Genomic DNA, 20249 nt, shown 5'->3' on the forward strand with positions numbered 1-20249 from the left:
TTTTTAAGACCTTGCTATTATCTTTAAGCCTCTTCACAGCCTCTCTCACAGCAAGTACACAGTCTGAGATCTTCAGGCACAGTCTTTTATCTGGTCCAGAGACCCAGCTGAAAACTAAAGGGAGGCAGTGGATTTTCAATCATACCTGTCAGAGAAGATCAGGCCGAGTCAGTGACATCTTTTAAATCCTTCTTAAAACACACTTTTATCTCCAGAGCCTCTCCTGATCTTTTTTGGAGTTTTTACTTTATTCTATTTGTCTTTGTTTTCACTCTAAATCTCTGTTTTATAATTCATTTTATCACATCACTGAATTGGTTTTTATCTTTTATCTTATGATTTATTTTGCTGCCCTGTGTTGTTGCTGCATGTTCACATTTAAGGTTAACACAAAACAGACCTATTTTTTACTTCTACTGCTAACGTCTGGGTTCAGAATGCTGTATTCAGTTCAGTAATTATGTGTGTACCAGTGTAGTTTGTTCACCTGATCATGTGTTGCAGGTTGTTGATCTATGGGAAATACTGCAGCCATGTGGAGACAGCCATCGCCACTCTGGACAACATCAGCAAAGACAGAGAGGACGTACGCATGAAGCTGGAGGTAAAGCTTTCTCCTCCGTTTCTAATAAATGATCATTTACAGCCACAGGGACGAGCGTTCATCTCTCAACATCTCAGAGTGGTCAGAGAACACCCTCAGGTGGTGACCTGAAGCACTGCAGGTGACAACACCACAGACAGCATGATGTATATTAGTAGTAGAGTTTGCTCCTTCAACCTCCTGTCTTCACTGAGCTAATGTGAAATTCAGGAGAAACTGGACGAACACTGCTCTGTCACTGGTTTTTACTGATTAGTTTTATTTGCGGTGTGTGTACAGGAGTGTTCTAAGAGGGCCAACTATGGAAAGTTCACACTAAGGGATCTGCTGGTGGTTCCTATGCAGCGAGTCTTGAAGTACCACCTTCTCTTACAGGTACAGTACTCAGATACTTTCACTGATTTACACAGACTCTGAGTGACAAAGGCACTGAAGAGTCAGGACATGTTCCATGTAAATAGTTTTATCTCTTAAATATGTCTCCTATATTTGTGTTGATAAAAAGTGAAACAGTATGTGTTCAGCCTTGTCAGACATCAGACTTTCAGCTGAGGGTACTGTTCATGTGGGGTAGGGACAGTTTAAAAGGGGCTAAACAAAGACAGATATGAATGCACAGGCCAGTGAGTGAAACCAGACTTCAGGTTCAAATCACTGCAGATGTGGTGATGTGATCATTTCCTGGTGTAGCCTCATGTTCTTGGTGGAAACAGAAACATGAACATTTCTGTTACGTCCTAAAATAAATAAAAAAAATGACCTGTGGTGAAAGATAACTAAGTACATTTACTCTATACTGGTGAGAGAGAGAGAGAGAGAGAAGAGAGAGTTACTTTGTAGGTGAAGGTTTTAAATATAAAACATTAAATCAATTATAAAATATAATGCATGTTATAGATGAAACCACCCAACAGATAAGTAGTTAAGTAAAGATCTTATTATTTCTTCTACCACTGTGCAGAAGCAGCTGTGTAAACATCTCTACTGATCTGTCACCATATATCTGAGGTGACAGAGCCTCATCAGGGAGTGATTGGTTCATTAAAGACTCCATCATTGCTCCTCCTTTATGAGCTGAGGGGTCCCTGTCATTACCCCAGACCTCCACCAGAGGCGCTGTAGTCCACGTTTCACTCCTCTCTCTGCCTTTGTACTTCAGACTCCTCTCATCTATTTCTGTCTGACTGTCGCTCTGAAATGACCTGCACATAATTGTCATCTGATCGAGACAATCAAAGAGGAGGAGAGAGAAAATAGAGTGAGGTGAGGACTGAAAGAGAAGGAGACAAACAGCTGAAGACAGACAGAGAGGTGAAATATTTTTTGAGGAGGTGAAGATGTGAATGTGGAGCTGCACTGAGGCCAAAGGCAGGGAGAAGTTACTCGTGTCTCTGTTCAGATGTTATAATGATCCACATGATAAATATGTTTCATATTTCTGTTTACATGATTTAGATTTTAAAATATATCCTTGTATAACTAATGCTGTAAAATAGGACAAATTTATCTAATTTAACTAATATATATTTCCTCAGAGTGAATGATGTGTGTCAGTACACACTGTATGTGTGTAAGCATGGCTGATTATTGTAGTCTGATACACACACACACACTCATCCCACAGGATCAGTCACACAGGTGGAAAGTGTGTGTGTGTTTATTGTACTTATTGTATTGGGTTTGCTGTGATGTGCAGGATGATTCATATGGAAGCAAAACAACAAAACAAAACCTTAAAAGAAACTGAACATCTGTTAAATTTGAATAAATATTCTAAAACTATCAAATTTGAAATGTTGATAGTTTTAGAATATTTTTACTCTGAGGACCATCTGTCAGAATGTATATGATTATATATATATATATATATATATATATATATATATATATATATATATATATGATATATATATGATTTCCCCGCTATTTCAAATATGTGATTATAAATATTTCTTTTGTTGGATTCACAGTTTGAGACAAAAAAAAAAAAAAAAACTCGTTCAAGTCATTTTTGTATCTAAGAACCTTTTTAGATTCAAAAGAGTGGGATTCAAACCAGACATTCAGACACTGGATGGTTTTAAGTTCAGTGGTATTTAAAGTTCAACACTGAGGACTGGGTAGAGGTTCAGTTCTTACAGTCGGGTTTCAGTTGCTCATAAAATCTAATTAACTTGGATTGTCTCTGCTTCCATAGATATTTATAGCAGAGTATGTTCTGCATTGTTTTATCTGTGATGAATGGAGGGTTTGTCCACAGCAGGTTCAATAGAACATTATGAATGTAGTTTTGTAGTTTCACTTGTGTTCAGACAGAAATGAGCTATTTTCCATACACAGTCTTAAATGAGGCTCTCTGAAACCCTCTGATCCCACCCCCTCATGCCTGCATGCAACACAAATGTCCCACCAAAAGAAAAAAAACTGCAGGAACAAAGTGATTCTGTTGTGTCAACATGGGCCGAGTTCCCTGTGGCACAGCCTGGTAATAGCGAGCTGTGCCGAATAAAGCACCGGCTGGGTTACTCTCCCACATGGTGACAGCCAGAATCTGTACAACTAATGTCTTGTCACTTCCTCTCGCTCCCTGAGTTCCTCTCTCTCACTGTCTCTTTCTGTCTGTCTTTTTTTTGCCATCAATCTTTCTCTTTCTTTCTTCCTCGCTGCCGCTCATCATCCATCTTCGCCCTTGAACCCACAGCAACACGTTTCCCTCAACGAGTCCATCATGTATGGTCCCTGCTATCAGCGCGACCACTCCCTTCCTCTGCATCTCTGTGGATGTGTGGGGAGAAGGCTTGAAAAATAGGACTCTGTCGTCTTGCTAGTGATAATAATGCCCAGGTTGAGCTTGACTGACACCAGGGATTTGAGCAGTGCCAAGCAGACATATATTATATATATATATATAGCGGCTCAGTGTGTGTGTGTGTGTGTGTGTGTGTGTGTGTGTGTGTGTGTGGCAGCCGTTTGTATGGACCTGTATGAGGGACATGCATGGCATCCTTCCTTATCCTCCACTGCTCAGGTCTAGATGTCTTGTTTACGCTGTAGCCAGGCATTGGCAAGCAATTTCAGATACACACACACACACACACACACACACACACACACACACACACTCTATCAGATTTAGCTCAGGACATTTCTTTTTTCATTTCATATCTAGAGCCTCAGTGTTATGTTTTCATATGTGGGATGTGGATGTTGTGTATGTTGGAGCAGGATAACAATGTTCATGATTTTTTTTTTTTTATGTTGCTGTTGTTGGATTATGATTGACAGATAGTCCTCTGTCCATGTTTTCATACTGTCACTACCCTTTGAAAACAATGCAGCTACAGGTTCGGTGATGTTGAACCTTTTGATTTTGTGTTTTTTTTTTCCCCCCCGTCCCCTAGAAATGACATTTTTGTACAACTCATTTGCAACAGTAAGAATGTCTTGTACAAAACATAAAGTCAACTGGATTGTGTTTCCTATTAATGTCATGAGGATGTGTTGTTCATTTACATACTGTATTTGCCAAGTCACAAATACGCTGGTCAATAAAATGTAATTGTTGTAATCAGTGAAAAATCGTGGAGCTATAAGCAGACTACAGACTGAAAGTCTGAGCTGAAAAAACTTTTTTTTAATGCAAAAGATGTAAATGTGCTGATGGGGGAGAAGCTGGGTTCCAAAGACATGGTCTGAGGCATTGACTGGAGTCTGACTGGTGTGAAGAGAAATAAAAACAGGGACCTGAAGCTCAAGGAATCAAAGTGCAAGAGCAAAAACCACCAGGACATCAGAGTGTATCTACTACACAGACTCACAGAATGATGTAGCAGTGAGTAGAGAGAAAACAAGTTTAAATACTGTGGAGCTGATGAGGAAATGGTGAACAGGTGTGCAGGTGAGGTCCTCCAGCAGGAGGGAGAGAGAGCCACGCCCACAGCCACACAGAGAAAGACTATTCGACCGCACTCCTGGTCTTTTTCGTTTTAGAGCAGCTCAGTTTGACTCCACAGTATGAAAGAGGCGGTGCCATAGAAAACTGATGTGTGATTTGTTTCTGCCCAATAGGAGCTGGTGAAACACACTCACGATGCCACTGACAAGAGCAACCTGCGGATGGCACTGGACGCCATGAAGGTACATTTCACTTTAAGCAACAGTGTGTAACCTCATCCCAACACATTTTCCCAATAAAACTGGATCAGTTGAAAAGTGAAATAATGTCTTGTTGCATGGGGAAACTGGGATCAGAACTTTATTCAGGTCATTTTATTTCCACATTTCCCTCCTCAGGATCATTGAGGACTGGAATGTTTCCCAGCAAAGGTCCATCACAGGGCAAACATTATGACTTTTGGCTTCTTGTTACATGAAATAATCATTTCATTTATGTGCAGTTTGTTATTAACAGCAACATCCGGCATCATTAACATTTGTGTTGTTTTCCCTCTGTTTATTCTCTCAGCCTGTTATGAACATTACCGTGATTAAGATCTGTCAGGAAAGACGTTATAAGTCACTAAATGTTCACAACGTTGGACTATGCATAAATAAATGAATATTCTGCTGAATGCAGCATTTATAAATAACACTTAACAGCTGTTCAGTTGAAAGCTGAGAGTCCTGTCGTATACAGTTGGAGTCTGGGAGCCCACATCAGCAATAGGCCCTTTTAAATTATAATAATAAACTGAACAAAACAAACGTAAACCTCAGCATGTAAAAGGAAAATGTGGGAGAAACTGTAGGAACAAACAAATAAACAGAATAATATGTGGCAGTTCAAATCTTCTGAATGTAAATATGTGCTTATCTGAATAAAACAAAAAAGAAAGACTTTGTTTCCTGATGTGTTTCCAGGACTTGGCTCAGTACGTTAACGAAGTGAAGCGAGACAATGAGACACTGAGAGAAATAGATCAGTATCAGAGATCCATCGAGAACCTGGTGAGCTTCATGATGAGCTGATCTCAAATATCAAAAAAAAAAAAAAAAAGTTAGGCTTTTATTCCTGTCTGATCACTTGTCTTTTTCTGTAGAATCAGCCTCTGAGTAACTATGGGAGACCCAAAGGTGACGGGGAGGTACGGGTGGCCTCGGTTGACAAACGAGCCAAACAGGACAGGTGAGACGTCAGGTTGGCTGGCTGGTTGACTAAATAACTCAGGACTGACTGACTGGCTGCAGTGTGACTTGAATCAGGTGCTGTGGCTGGAAAACTACCAGAGTGTGTATCACTTCAAGATTAAGAAGTGATACATGGTCAGTACATGGTGTATGTCACTTTTTAATCTCATCAGTAGGTTAAACTCTTTCAAAAACTGTATCAGGTACGAGTTCATCTTTTCTGAAGCTATGTCTACTGTATCTTAAAACAACAGTTACATGGAGTTTAATTATTTTCCTCACGCTCAACAGGAGAACAAGAGGAGAAGACTTTTCTGACACACAATGTTCAAAACCTTGTTAAGTCTGATTTTAGGTAACAGGGGTTTTTAGTTGTGACCACACAGACTCCCTGACAAACACTGGCTCATAATGTAAAATAAATCAGTTTTATAGCTCTGTCAGAAATGATACATATTGTAGCTGTAAGTGTAGGAGGATGCTCCTCCAGTAATCTAAGTGACACAGCGATTGCCAGAGTAACTGACGTTTCGTTGTTTGAACCACAGACACATCTTCCTGTTCGACGCTGCAGTCATCGTTTGTAAGCGGCGGGGAGACAACTACGAGATGAAAGAGGTGATTGACCTGCACCTATTTAAGGTCACCAACAACCCCACGTCGGACAAGGAGAACCGAAAGGTCTGCACACACACACAGATGTGGTTACTGATTGTTTCAGATTTACAGAGGGCTTTTCTACTGCAGACACCTCAACTTAAAAGCACAGGTGTAACATTAAAGATGTCTGTTTCCTGGGTAACTAAGACTCCTCACAGACATTATATTTAGCCGAGCACATTAGCAGGGACTTGGAACTAGCACCATTGTCAGTTATGGTCACTGGTTCAGGTCAGATGAGGTCAGTGTAAGAGGGGTCTACTGTTTACATTTTTACTAGCACACACAGTCAGTATATTCTCTTGGTGTTTCATAGAAACTTGAGAGGTGTTTTGCAGGAAGAAAAAGTCAGGCAGTAAATATATGTCATGTTTAAGAAATATATTTGCAAATGTGTCACATCACAGAAACAAGTTCATCCAGTGCTGAGTCATGGAAGTCTTCAGAGTCCATCATGGAAAGTCATGGAAAATTAATAGTTCAGTAGAATATCCAGGTTTGGATCCTCTCACTCTCCCCCAACATGTACCTGCCATAGTTCAAGTTTGTCAAGTTTCAGATATGGCCGTCACCTGAGAAAAGACACTGGCACATCTTTCAGTCACTTCTGTTTTTTGGCAGCAGCTCATCTCTCTGTGAATGTTGCAGGAGAGTAATAAGCTCCACAGTGATGATGATTTTACCTCAGAAACATTAACTTCAATTAAACCGAGCTCAACTCCAAGAAAAACAGAACTGACTCTCAGTCCACGAACAGTTTATTACTCACATTAGCACAGAGGACAGAAGTGAAAGCTTTCAACAATGAAAACATGAGCCGTGAACTTTAATCCACTGAAGATAATCTTGACAGCCAAATGGTTTATTTCTCCAGTTAAAGGTCCAGTGTGTAACATTCATGGGGATCTATTGTCAGAAATGGAATATAATATAAAATGTATGCATGTTTTCATTAGTGTATAATCACCTAAAACTAATCATCATTGTGTTTTTGTTTGCTTAGAATGAGCACTTTATATCTACATAGAGAGGGTCCTCTTCTATGGAGTCTGCCATATTTGTACAGTAGCCCTGAACGGACAAACTGAACCAAACAGTGGCTCTATACAGGGGCTGTTTGCATCTTTACATCAATGCCACAGCCTGTCAATATAAATGTAAATATAAATATAAATGTAAATATACAGTATTTCCCATATGGTGACTGTGCTTGTGTGATTATATAATGATTAATAATAATAAACTTGCAGGAAATGAGGTAGAGTTTAGGGGACAGGTAATTAGCATTCTCACCACTAGATGCCGCTAAATGCTACACACTGCTCCTTTAACACATCTGAGTTCAGAGGTGTCGCAGCTGGGAGGAACGTGTGATTCACACATTCTAATTTTATTGTTTTTAGCTAAAACACAGATGCTCTGATCTGGTGGAGTCATTTTGAATCCAATTCACTCACTGACAGAGAAAATATGTCTTCAACATTTAGCTTTTAATTTTATGGTCTGTTATCACCATTATGAAAAAGCAATAACCCACTTTAAGCTGTGATCTGCAGTGACTTTATTTTAATAGCTAAAACAGCTTCTAATGACATTTAGTTTCACCCAGGGCTGTGTGTGGTGTGGAGTCCATCCTAATAGGAGCAGAGTGATGTAGTGAGTACTGTTATCATTTACAGCATGTTAGAGTCATGAAACAGTAGAATAAATAATGTATAGGATAAATGGTAACAGAACTAATTTATTAACTTGCTGTGAAATAAAAAGAACAAAATAAGCATCTCATATAATAACATCCAATCAGCTATAATGGAGGGAAGTCTTGCACTGTTGCGTTCATTATTGCCTCTTTATGACTGAGTCAGCAAGGCTCAGAGACCATGTTGGACTCCTGACAAACCAATTAACAGCGCTACTTCAGCATAATGGGCAGCCATAACAATTTATCATAAACGCAGGTTCATAAAATGGAGTAAAACTGAGTTCACTTGCTTCTTGACAGTGTTTTATAAACATCCGCACCAACCTTTACACCCTCCTCCTCCACCACTGCCGTCTGTACTCTGCATCCTCTAATATGCTGCTAAAATCAAATAGAAGAAGCAAACAACAGAAAACAGTCTTAAATAATTAGGTCCATGTTTGTTCGAGCACATGTTTTACGTTGTCTTGTTCATTTACCAGCATTGTCCTGAAACAGTGGCAGAGTAGAACAGTCTGCCTCCTCCCAGATGGTGTTATCATTAAACCTTGTTTTGGGCTGGAACACACACATACACACACAGACACACACAGAGTGAATACTAAGTGCCAAGTGGTGAAAAATATTGCCAATCATAATGAGGAATGATATCTAAGGCGTGCCAGGAAACAATGATTTGGGTAATAATGATGTTGTAAATAGCAGACATTAGTCTGCTCAGACCCATATGGGCTCATGTGGTTATTTTTTCAGCTGCTTCAGTGTCACTCTCCTCTCACATGATGGATATGATGCAGTTTGTTTGATGACAGATTTATTATGGAAATGCCAAAGGTGGCGGTATCTGTCTGAAGTAAGCAGCAATAAAAACCAAAAATGATCACATTTACATTCAAGTCATCAGGAGGGAAAACACACGCAGGCAGCAGGAGGAGACTTTTACCTGACTGCTGTCACTCTTCATGCTGAAGCTGTGAGTGACGTTTGAAAGCTTCACCTGTTTCACTGTTTGTTCCGAGATGCTATAATCTACATTTTTATGAAATTACTGTGTGATGAACAAGACCAGCAGACTGGTCAGGTAGGACACCAGTTATCATGTGAAGCATTTAACAGTTGAAAAGCCAATTACTATAACAGACCAAAAGTATAAGAGCTAAAAGAGAGAGAATATTATCCTTAGCTTTTCCAGAATCACAGCACATACTGACTAGTAATGTCGACTTAGTGTCGGTTAGATGAGGATAGTTCGTCATCGTTAATTAATAAGGTGATAATATGTCAGTGCCGTGTTTACAGATTGTTTCTATTTTCCCCAAAGTGGCAAAAAAAATCACTTATTCCAGATTCTGAAGTTGACTCAGTCACTCAGTGAAAGGCATGAGCAAAGGCCAGATAATTAGTATTTTTATGAAGATCAGCAAAGAACTATGTGACATTATCAGTCTGGATTTGTGATCCTTTTAAATTGTAGAGATAACTCGGGCAAAAAAGACTTAAACTGACAGAAATGCAGACAAACACCTCTTCCTTCTCTGAACAAATTGGTAGCTTGACGATATCTTTGCTAAGCGCAAGCCTGTGTGTCCACTGGGAATGCCTCTGTAGAGCGCTGCCTTCCTATTCTCTTTTCTTTCAATAGAGGAGATGAGCCGCTGCGCTTCCCTGACAGCACTCTGAGCCTGGCTTGTTTTTAGCCTTCAGAGCTGACTGCTAAAAGTTCAAAATCACAACTAGGAGCCATAAAAAGTGCATCTCACAAGCATCTGTTTAGTGATGCTGCTGAAAAAAACAGACAGAGGCATGTGTTGACACAGAGGCTAATGGACTAATATTTATCCTTTGAAGTGGGTGGTGGTGGCTGATTACAGGCCCACTCACTCCTCTGGTCTGTGCAGGCTGTCTGATGCCCAGCAGTTATATGGCACAGTTTCCTCACGCTCGTTTCCTCCTCTCCTTCATACTCTTCCTCCCTGTTTTGTCTCTGTCTGTCAGTTCTGCCACCCTCCAACCCTTCAGCCTTTGTGTTTACTCTCCCCCAGGCGTCCCTCTTTCATTTTGCATTTCTTTGTCTCCATCTGTCTCTCTGCATCCTGTCTCGCTCAGCTCCTGCTACCTCCTGCTCCATTTGTCTTTCACTCACTTTATTTATTCTCTGTTGTTGCTGTATTTTCTGTCTCTAATGTGTGTGTTTTTCTTTCCTGTTGCAGTGGTCCTACGGATTCTACCTCACTCACAACCAGGGCCAGAGCGGCTTTGAATTCTTCTTCAAGACCAAAGAGTTGAAAAAGAAGTGGCTGGAGCAGTTTGGCATGGCTATGTGAGTGTGTGTCCTCTGTGCATGTCTGTTCATGCATGACGGTGTGATAAGAGTGTGTCTCTCGCTCTCTCTTTCTTTTTTTGGTCACAGCATCAAAACGTAACAAACGGCCCGTCCTGTTCTTCAGGCTAGGCCACCTGATGATTTACGACACATGGCACAGTGACAGATGACAGACTGTGAAAGATGAGCAGATAAAGAGATTTGCCCTAACTTTAACAAAGTGAAAAAAATGAACTTGGCTGGATTCAGGACTGTCCAGTATTTTAGAAACACATAGTACTTTATACCCAGAGAACACAACAGGTAAAATGTATTCTAAACATCAGGTGTGTGTAGTTAAAGTGAATCAACCAGTCCTCATCCTGAACTGGATCCAAATCCACCTAAAGTGACTGACAAACTAGTGCCAAGACTGACAAATGGAACTATAGGATTTCAGTTGTCAAGCCAAGAATAACTCACTAATCATCACTCAGATACAGAACCAACCACACTGCCTTTCAGAGCGGGGGCACACAGTACACACTGAAGTTTAACTGAGTGCAGACTCCTTCATTTCAAATCATGAAATAAAGCTGCACTTCAGTGAAATTAAAATCACTTTATTCATCGAGAAGGAGTGCACACACACACACACACACACACACACACACACACACACACACACACACACACACACACACACACATACTGAGTGCTGCTGCTAAAACTTCAAAATGTTCATTAATGTAACAACCACACCTTTGTACAATGTGTGCAGCTGACTGAGGCTGGTTTGGAATGAAGGGGACCCTCACACACACACTTGTGTGACAAACCAGACCTCCTTCCTCTGCTAACAGACAGTGTTTGCTGAGCTAACGTCTTTGACAAAAGCTATAGAAATATAACACAACTGAGTTAAACACAGTAAATGTGTCCAAATGTCCACAGCAAAGTGACTGTTGTGTTGCCTGCTCTGTACACTGCCATAATCCCTGCACATTTCACATCAGTTACTCAGGTTGGGTGTCTGATTAAAGACTGAATTACAAATGAACCATGTGATCAAGATAAGAGTAAAACATTTTTTTTAATCGGTGCTCAAACTATTTTTGAGAAATTAAATATCATATATTCATCATCAAGCATATACCTATTATTTCAGCACCTCATTAACACCCAAATGACTCTGAAGTGGCCTCAGTCATTTCTACACTGTTTATGCAGAGAGGCAAATGTCTGTCTGACTCTGTGTAAAACAGTATGCCTTCATTACAGACTGAAGGTGTGGAGTCTGAAAGTTATCTGCATTAACCAGGCACATCAGAGCCTAATAAAATATGCTGTTAAGTTGCATCGTGGGAAATGAAGGATGTAGTATTTTTAGAGCTCGACCCATACGAGGGACTAAAAGTTGGGGTTTCTTGGTTTCTGCTGCTTCAATTCTGACACGGCTTTTTAAATGCTGAGGGAGCCCTTTAATGTCAACACCCAAAATAGTTTGTCTCCAAGAAACAAACTATCATGTAAAAAACGCAGCTGAGACAAAAGCTCTTGTGAACACAGCTTGTTAGCAGCACTTCAGAATTATTGAATATTTGTATCTGACATGGTTAACTAATATTCTAATAGTTATCCTGCTGATTAATGAAGCAGTGTTGGTTCAGCCACAGACAGTGAATCAGCTGCAGCTCCATCATCACCATCTGTTCATGTTACTGGTGATGTTAGGCAGTCAGCACAGAGAGGTGCTGGTAGAAGTTATTTCCAGCTGCTTGCACCAAGAGGAGTTACAACAATAACTAGTCAATAAGTAGTCTCTTTTATTGTATGTTGTAGGATTGCAACAAATTATTACAGTTTTTTTAATACAAAAGTGATAACTTTTTTGATTTTTACTGATGGAAAGAAACGTTCAGCAGAAGTTTTATGAAGACCAATCAGGCTTTCCAGCATGAGACAATTCTCCACCTTTGTCTTCACTAAAAACTGTGACAGAACTAAAGTTGGAAAACTTCACATGAAGCTTCACACAGTTGAGAAAAGAGACTGAAATCTGTTCAGACCTCAGACGGTGCAGACATTCTGAAATCCAGAAACAACAATAATCAATATCACTGAACATATAGTGATTTCTGCAGAACTGATCATTTCACTGTGTCAGATGTGGACGAGAGTAATCAGACGATTATTTTTTATAAAATTCCGCCCATGATCAGTCTTAGTTTTTCTGTTTAAGTCACTGAACCTTCAGCACAAAATTTCTTGCAACACCTCAGACAGAGACCAGAATCCTCCAGTCCTCCAGGGTCTCCTTTAGCCTGAGCTGAGATATGTGTTATTAGATGAGGTTATTGTTAGAACAGCAGCAACAGTTAGTAAAGAACCACAGGGTCGGGTGACCTGATAGCTGAATGGTTTGGGTGTGTACCACATGGGCCTCAGTGCTCTGAACAGCTGCTCCCTGGTTTGACTCCCAGTCCGACTGGACCTTTACTGGGTGTCATTCCCGCACTCTCTCTCCCTGTTTCCTGTCTTTTCTTCACTGTCCTGTCAATAAAGGCATAAAAGCCCCAGAAATATCCTAAAAAAAGAGCAGTGGGGCTCTCGATCCGGTACAGTTACAGTGAAAATGCAGAAATGAAAAGAGAAAAATCTGTGAAACATTTTCAGGCTACAAAGAGAAGCAGCAGGCTCTCACAGGAAGTGAAGAAGAGGATTAGGAGGATGAAGCCTGGTGTGATGTGAGGCTGAGAAAACAGGGGCTTTGGTTGATTATCGTTCGGGGCTGAATTAACAACCTGTGAGAACAGAGAGGTGTTGCTAGATAATCACATGCTCCCACAGCGCTACCTAATAGCTGATCTGGGAACAGTTGTTTTCTCAGATGCAGCCTTTATTTCCAAACCACCCACTGTTTGCTGCTCGACTAAGATTCAGCAGCCAGGAGGCCCAGGTAGACACACTGCTCTGCACACAGACAAAAAAGAATTTAAACTCCAGACAAACTGTTGCTTAAACAGCATCAAGCTGAATATCAGATTAATTTAGTCACATTGTATGTCTGAGTTTTTAATTCCCTCTTTGGTCCATAGAGAAGAAGGCAGATATCCAGTGTCTTTCATTGTGACTATTTTCATTTTACGGTAACAGTGGACCCTTCTTCTTCCTAAAAGCAGATATATCGAATGACCTCGGCACAGAGGAGAGGACAGCACTGAGGTTCTTGGATTTGTTTGTCCCATTTACCTGAGAACAAGGTGTAGCCCTTCACTTTGACTAATTATTGGAGTTCTCAGAAGAAGCACCTGTGCATATTAAGCAAAAAGCTTATGTAACAGTGTCATCATGGCTCACTACTGCAGCGCTGAAGACAAAGGAAGACCTCTTAAATTTGAAATAAACAGGCCGTTGTGCTGCAGGCAAACTTGGGCAAATCCTTTCTTTTTCTTTCTTACACACACACACGCACACACACACACCAGTATGCATTCATGTCCCGGGGGGCCACAAACACCTCTGGTGTTCATTTCAAGCAGACCTCGTCTGTCTACTTGCAATTCTCTCAACTTCAAAGCTCTGTATCAGTGAAATGTTGCTGCAGCTGTGAAAGAGTTTGTTGCTGCAATTATAAGTGAACATTATTTTCTCTTTTTGCTTTGAAATGGACGTTTTTTTAATCAAAGGGCAAAGCTGTTTAACAACTGAAACAAAGCAGGAAACAAAGACAAATTCATTTTTATTCATTAACTTGGACACTTTAACTTATAGTACAACCAGCAACAGTGTTAAACTCTGCTTGCTATAACTTTGAATGTTACTGTTGACCCTTCAATGCTTACATGAGCTTTAAATGCTGTTTTTTTTTACAGCTTCATTTCATTCTCATTTCTTACCACAAGCTCCTGTTTATTTCTGTCACATGGTGATGCAGGTATGAAGAGACATTATTCTGAAAACTCTGTGGTGCGTTCAAGGACATTTGAAGTTTAGCTGACAGAGCATTTTAAATGCAAGCAGATTTGCATTATCCTTTTGAAATGTTGAAATGTTGGTGTATTATTCATCTTTTGGATTTGATTTTCAGACTTTCAGATGTTAAACCTTTTGGCAGCGTGCTCTCACATCCTGGATGTCAGAGCACTTTTAATTTACAAACAGGAGAATTTTCTGGAAATTCAACTACATTAGCATGTGATGACAGTGTAACTTAAAAGTGGTTTAGGGTGATGGACTACCAAGTTTTGGGTTGCTGATTGTTGATTTTTAGGATCTTTAGAGGTAGAAAGTCATTCCAAAAAGTTTCTCTTTGTTTTGGAAAATGTTCAGAGGTAATGTGTGCACAGTTTGCTCTTCAAACACTAAAATATTCCCAACAGTTTGGTTCTGTGGTGTTTTTTCTCTGCAGTACTTCCATGTTTATTTGTTTGGATGGTGAAATGATCTCATGTTTGTCGTCTTGTTTAGATCCAACATTCGTCCTGAGAATGCCAGCAACAACTTCCATGAGTTTCGTATGCACACCTTTGACAGAATCACCTCCTGCAACTCCTGCCACATGCTGCTGAGGTAAGATACACACACACACACACACATACACATTAGAAAATCTCTTCAAGGCTGATAGACATAAAGACTGAGGACAGGACGTGGACTCCTTTGAAAGTCCTCCACTCCTCCTTTTCCCCTCCAGTGTACCCTAACAATCTATTCGTCACTTTCCCTTCACTCCTCTCCTCCTCTGCACACGTGCCTTAGTTACACAAAGTTTCTTTTGAATTTTCTGAATGGTATCAGCACCCAGAGGACTGTGCCTCACGGTCTCTGTCACAGCGGGAACGACTGAGTGGCTTCACCTACCGAGGACAGTGAAGAAAAATGTCTGTCACACTTCAGCACTTCTTCAAGGCGATGGACGGGGGAAGCGGACAAGATTATTGCTCTGTGAATATACAGAGACAGGCACTGAGTTAGCAGCATTTTCAGAGAAAAACAAGAATAAAGCAGCTTCTGAAGTGCAGCTTTTCATTGAGGATGCTGCTATTTTCCTTATTATTTTTCAGGTTCTTCTTTAAACATCCTTTGTTCATCTGGACTGTTTGATTATGGTCATTCTCCTGCTGCTCTGATTAACTCAAGAACAGAAATTCAACCTCTTATCTAACCAGTGTAGATATCAAATGGCTCCATAAATCATGAGTTTATAATTTACTCTGTGATTTTCAGATATATAAGATATTAGAAAGTTATGATTCTGCTCTGTCTTGTGTACTATACTGCTGTTATGAGTTATGAATGTGCATTAAGACTTTGACGTGTTGGAAACATTTACCAGGTTCACTTCTCCACTTGTTTCTGACTTTGCTCCCTTAATGCAACATGCACTCTGTGGTTCTGAACTGGAGAAAAAAACAATAATAAACCGGCATGTTAACTCCTGGCTAGATTTCTCAGAGAGGTTAAACAGACAATTAGCAGAGGAGCAGAGCAAAGCAGACTTTACTTTCATTTCATTTTAATAAGGGCCTCTGAGATGGTTATGTAAACTGTGTGTGTGTGTGTGCGTGTGTGTGCAATCTTCTACACTAAGAATCTCGCTGTTCTCTCTTCAGCACTTATTAGATAGATGGTGAATAACTGAAAGTCAAACTAGTTTGAATGAACATCAGTTCACTCCTCACCTGCGAACTGCACCACACCTGTTTAGCTTTGGTAGAAAGTTGAGTTGGCTATGGTGGATCATCCTGGATTTGAATGAGTTTACGACCACAGATGAAATGTTAAAGGATCATCTGGGGTATTACAGCTGATCCAGAGGGGGACAAGAATGTCTGTAGAAACAATCCATTCAGTCGTCGTCAGGACATTTCACTCTAAAGCACAAATGTCAACATCATGATGACGCAAGTAGAAGTCACCACATTCATGAGCACTGTCTGTACAAACTAAAACAAGGACTTTGTTCTTTAGGTTTCTACACTGCTGATGTGCCAACACTAAACCTCAACATGCAGCTTTCAACCAAATGTTTCTATAAACCTCACAGTCATTCTGTTGTTATCTGCATTGGTGATTTGCTGCTTCTGTCTATGTGATGAATTTTCTTGTTCTCTGTCTACAGAGGCGTCTTTAACCAGGGCTACCTGTGCTCCAAGTGTGGTTTAGGTGCCCATAAAGAATGCCTGGGCCGCTTTGGCTGCTGTGGAAAAACAGGTAACACACCTCTGCTGTGCACAGAAATATAACCTGGTTTAGATCTGACAGTCTATCACTTCACTGCGCAGATTCATCCAGTCTGCAACAAACCTGCACTTCATAGGTTGTCACAGAGAGACATTAAATCTAATTGTATGAAAACTACTGCACTTTTATAGCAGCGTGAGCATAATGACAGATGACACATAATGGTGCATAAAACCTGATTTATGAGTGTCCCATGTGACTAATTATGGGTGTGAGGGAGATTTGTTGCGCTGTGACTTAGAAAAGCTACACAGTGACATTGTGAAAAGGGGGAGGTGGAAAAAAGGAAGTGGGACTGTGGGAATCAGGGGGTTTAGAACTGTAAACGTGTTCTTATTTCTCCAGACCAAGGTCACCCAAGCATTCGATCATCATCGCAGATATTTATTCAAAAGCTCCTTCGCTTCCCTGGGTGGTTTTGACACTTCAGAGTCACCTTAAAGGCAAAGTCACTCTGCACGGATCCCACAAGCTTAATAGTAGTTTTACTGAGGAGTTTTAAGAAACTACTGACTTTTTTATTATGCCCCTGTTGTGTATCAGTCACTCAGCTCCCTGTGCACTGACAGCTCTGAAAGAAATGGAGAGAAGACTTCAGACATGTGGAATGAAAAGGGGGGTTTTCAGAAACCAGCTTAGCATGTCCTCTGCATGTGTGTGAGTGAGAGAGAGAGAGAGAATGTGAAGAGGTGAGAAAGCTAAATTCACACTTTTTGTTTGCTGAAGTTCTTCTATGTGAAAGTTCATGCTTGTGTAGCACTAACACTCACAATGTTTTTAAAACCAAGCAGGCGTGCAAGTTTTACTGTTACAACCTGTACACACTATACCCGTAACACTGTGTGTCACAGTTGTGTGTGTGTGTTTGTATTCCCTGTGGCAAGCTGCCAGCTCCTGTTGGACCTGGCATCTGTCATGGTGCTATCAGGTCGCAGAGGCAATAACACCACTGCCAGGCCCACCTGGGCACAGTGTGTACCTGAGTAGATTTGGGCGACACCGGCAGCAGGAGAGCACAGAGCTGTGAAGACCGGGATGTCGGTTTGAATTCCTCCTCTCATTACTCCACACAGTGTTCACCCTCTGCAGGAGCAGGGAAATGTGCAGGGGTGAGGGGTGAATACTTAAGTAACAAACTTAAGTGCAAGTATTTTAAGAAGTCTGAAACTTTACTTGGAGAGAAAACTTATAAATGTCTGTTGTTATAATAGGCAACATTTTAATGTTGCCTGTTATAATAACAACAGTTTTACTTCCTCAGTGAACTTTTCTCCTGACATCCATTTGACCTCAACATTGAACTTTAGTCACATTAAAGCTCAGAAAGTCACCAACATGTTTTCAGTGATTCTGTCGATACACCAGCAGAGCTGCACAAACACAATCACAGCACCACAATATAGGTTTATGTGTGTGTGTGTGTGTGTGTGTGTGTGTGTGTGTGTGTGTGTCAGAGATAAGCCGTTGTTTACCTGTATTTGTCTCTGTTATCAGCTCCCTGGCTGCGTGTTTGTGTATCAGGTCAAAGTTCACTTGAGGAACAACAGGCCTGCTGAGAGGGGTGTGTGTGTGTGTGTGTGTGTGTGTGCATGCGTGTGTGTGATTGCAGGTATGCATGTGTTTACGTAATTGTTCTGTTTGCACAGGTACAGGAGTGTGTGTGTGTGTGTGTGTGTATGCCTAGGTTTGTGTCTTTGTGTGTCTAGGGGGTGTAACCCATCCCTCAGGGAGCCAATGAAAGAAACTGGTGGAGCAAAAACCTCAGGTCTGCCCCCCCCCCCTCGCCTCGTTACCTCCTCTATCCCTGCTGTCAGGTAGTGGCAGCGCAGCAAAACAAAGTGAACTGCGGTCAGACATGAACATCCACCTTCTTCACTAATGAGGGACTGTTGCCTTGTACCGATGAGTGTGTGCAAGTGTTTGCGTGCACCCACTAACCCGTCATTCACTATGCCTGTTCTCAAACTTCTTTCAGATCCCGGCTCCGTCAGAACTCAGGTGAGCTGCAGTGTGTGTGTGTGTGTGTGTGTGTGTGTGTGTGTTGCTGTCTTTACGATCTGTCTGTGTCTCTTCGCCTCTTCTCCAAAGCTTTGGTGCACTTTGAAAACTACTCTCTCCTGCAGATATTTGCCAAGGAGACTCCAATTGACTTTACTTGCTGCAGCCCACCTGATGCCAGAAATGAGACTGCAGATTGTTGTTTCTGTTGTTGCTGCTACACAATCATCAAACTCCAAACTAGACTGAAACTGCACCATGTACAGATATAAATAAATATTAAGCAAAAACAAAAAAAATGGGGTAAAATGTGTCCCTGCTGTGGTTTTGCCCACAGTTTTATTCCTGGTGTCAGGTGCTGTATTGTAACAAATGAAAAGTGGTTTTGTGCACAAAGGTGCTGAACAGAAACTCAAAATGCAAAGTCCAAACTTTTTTAAAACAGCAGAAACTTGTCAACCAGCTGCTTCTGATACCTTGTGTTGTGTTGTTGCTGTTATTGGTGCAAGTATTTGTGCGGTTTTGTGTGGAAATACTGCAGAATGTCCCATTGGCTACCTGCTGTTTTCCATCCTCACCTCACCAGGTTTGAAAAACCTTTCAGAAGCACTAAATCCTGTCATTTTATTTTAACATTATTAAAGAATAAAATTTCATTATCAAAAATATGCGTATGCAAATTAAAAGAAAAAGAAGAATCGCAGCAGTTTCTCTGCTCTCCACAACTTTGAACTAGTAATGCTGCAGTGGGACATGCAGCAGTTTGCCTGCAGTATCAGTGCATGTGATATGAGTTTTAATATGTTATGTGTTGTCAGTGCAGGGCTCACTGCATATGGGAGATAACAGTGGGGGTGTGGTACACTATATCCACAGCATCAGGTTGTGTGTTTGAATTTATTCACCTCACTGCAACAAGTTAATAATTCATTTAGTAGGTTATGAGTAGAGGGAGCGTGCACTTTCTCCATGGCACAGAGTTGCGTTTGCTGCTATATGTGCACATGTGTCTGACTGTGTGTCTGAGTATAACTTTCTCATGTATTTTTTCAGGGCAAAGATCGAGATCCAGGTGAGACAATCTCAACACAACAGTTCACCAGATATCATCACACCTTACACACCATGCCCTCTCCTCCTCCTCCTCCTCCTCCTGCTCCTGCTCCTCTGTTGCTTCTTTTCTCTCACTGTACTGTAGGTCTGTGTCACAAAAAAAACTTTCCCTGCGAAAAAGGACTAAATGTGGTGATTGTGAACTTGCCATTTTTTCGTAGATCCAGAACACCGTCCCAGAACACAACTGTCTAACTGACTAAAACTGTCTTAAAAATAAACTATCTCACCTTTAACTAACAGTTTTAAGTAACACAACTAACAGTCTTAGAAAATAGTGCAGAATGCTCCTCACACATTAAAAGAGTTGAAGATGACGCCTCCACATTTTGCTTGTTTTGTTCGACCTAAACTCAAAGATGATCATTTAGTAAAAATAAGAAACAGAGAAAAGCAACAGTGAGATTCATTTTCTCTTACTTGACATTTTGTCAGATCCATCTCTGGTAACTGTGCGAGTTTAGATGTAGTGTCATCTTTGACTGTGCACATACTAA

General features: G+C 40.8%; 1 protein-coding gene and 1 long non-coding RNA gene across 3 annotated transcripts in view; one reads left to right on the forward strand and one right to left on the reverse strand.

The window, feature by feature from the left end:
• Window positions 1-20249, forward strand: part of LOC108898231 (guanine nucleotide exchange factor VAV3) — an 80970-nt gene that overhangs the window by 41225 nt on the left and 19496 nt on the right. The window contains 11 exon segments of the mRNA XM_018698144.2: window positions 505-604; window positions 884-979; window positions 4673-4741; window positions 5465-5551; window positions 5644-5729; window positions 6280-6412; window positions 10304-10413; window positions 14866-14967; window positions 16520-16611; window positions 18617-18639; window positions 19693-19711. Of these exon segments, the coding sequence (XP_018553660.2) occupies window positions 505-604; window positions 884-979; window positions 4673-4741; window positions 5465-5551; window positions 5644-5729; window positions 6280-6412; window positions 10304-10413; window positions 14866-14967; window positions 16520-16611; window positions 18617-18639; window positions 19693-19711 (917 nt within the window).
• On the reverse strand, window positions 14121-16513 carry LOC127139227 (uncharacterized). Of its 2 annotated transcripts, XR_007809252.1 has the most exons (4): window positions 16080-16513; window positions 15731-15797; window positions 15259-15340; window positions 14121-14962 (listed from the first exon to the last, which is right to left on the reverse strand). It is a non-coding gene; the product is annotated as an uncharacterized LOC127139227 (long non-coding RNA). The 2 variants fall into 2 exon arrangements; XR_007809253.1 differs by lacking the exon at window positions 15731-15797.

Source organism: Lates calcarifer, linkage group LG24, assembly GCF_001640805.2.
Source record: "Lates calcarifer isolate ASB-BC8 linkage group LG24, TLL_Latcal_v3, whole genome shotgun sequence".
Taxonomy (NCBI): Eukaryota; Metazoa; Chordata; class Actinopteri; family Centropomidae; genus Lates; species Lates calcarifer.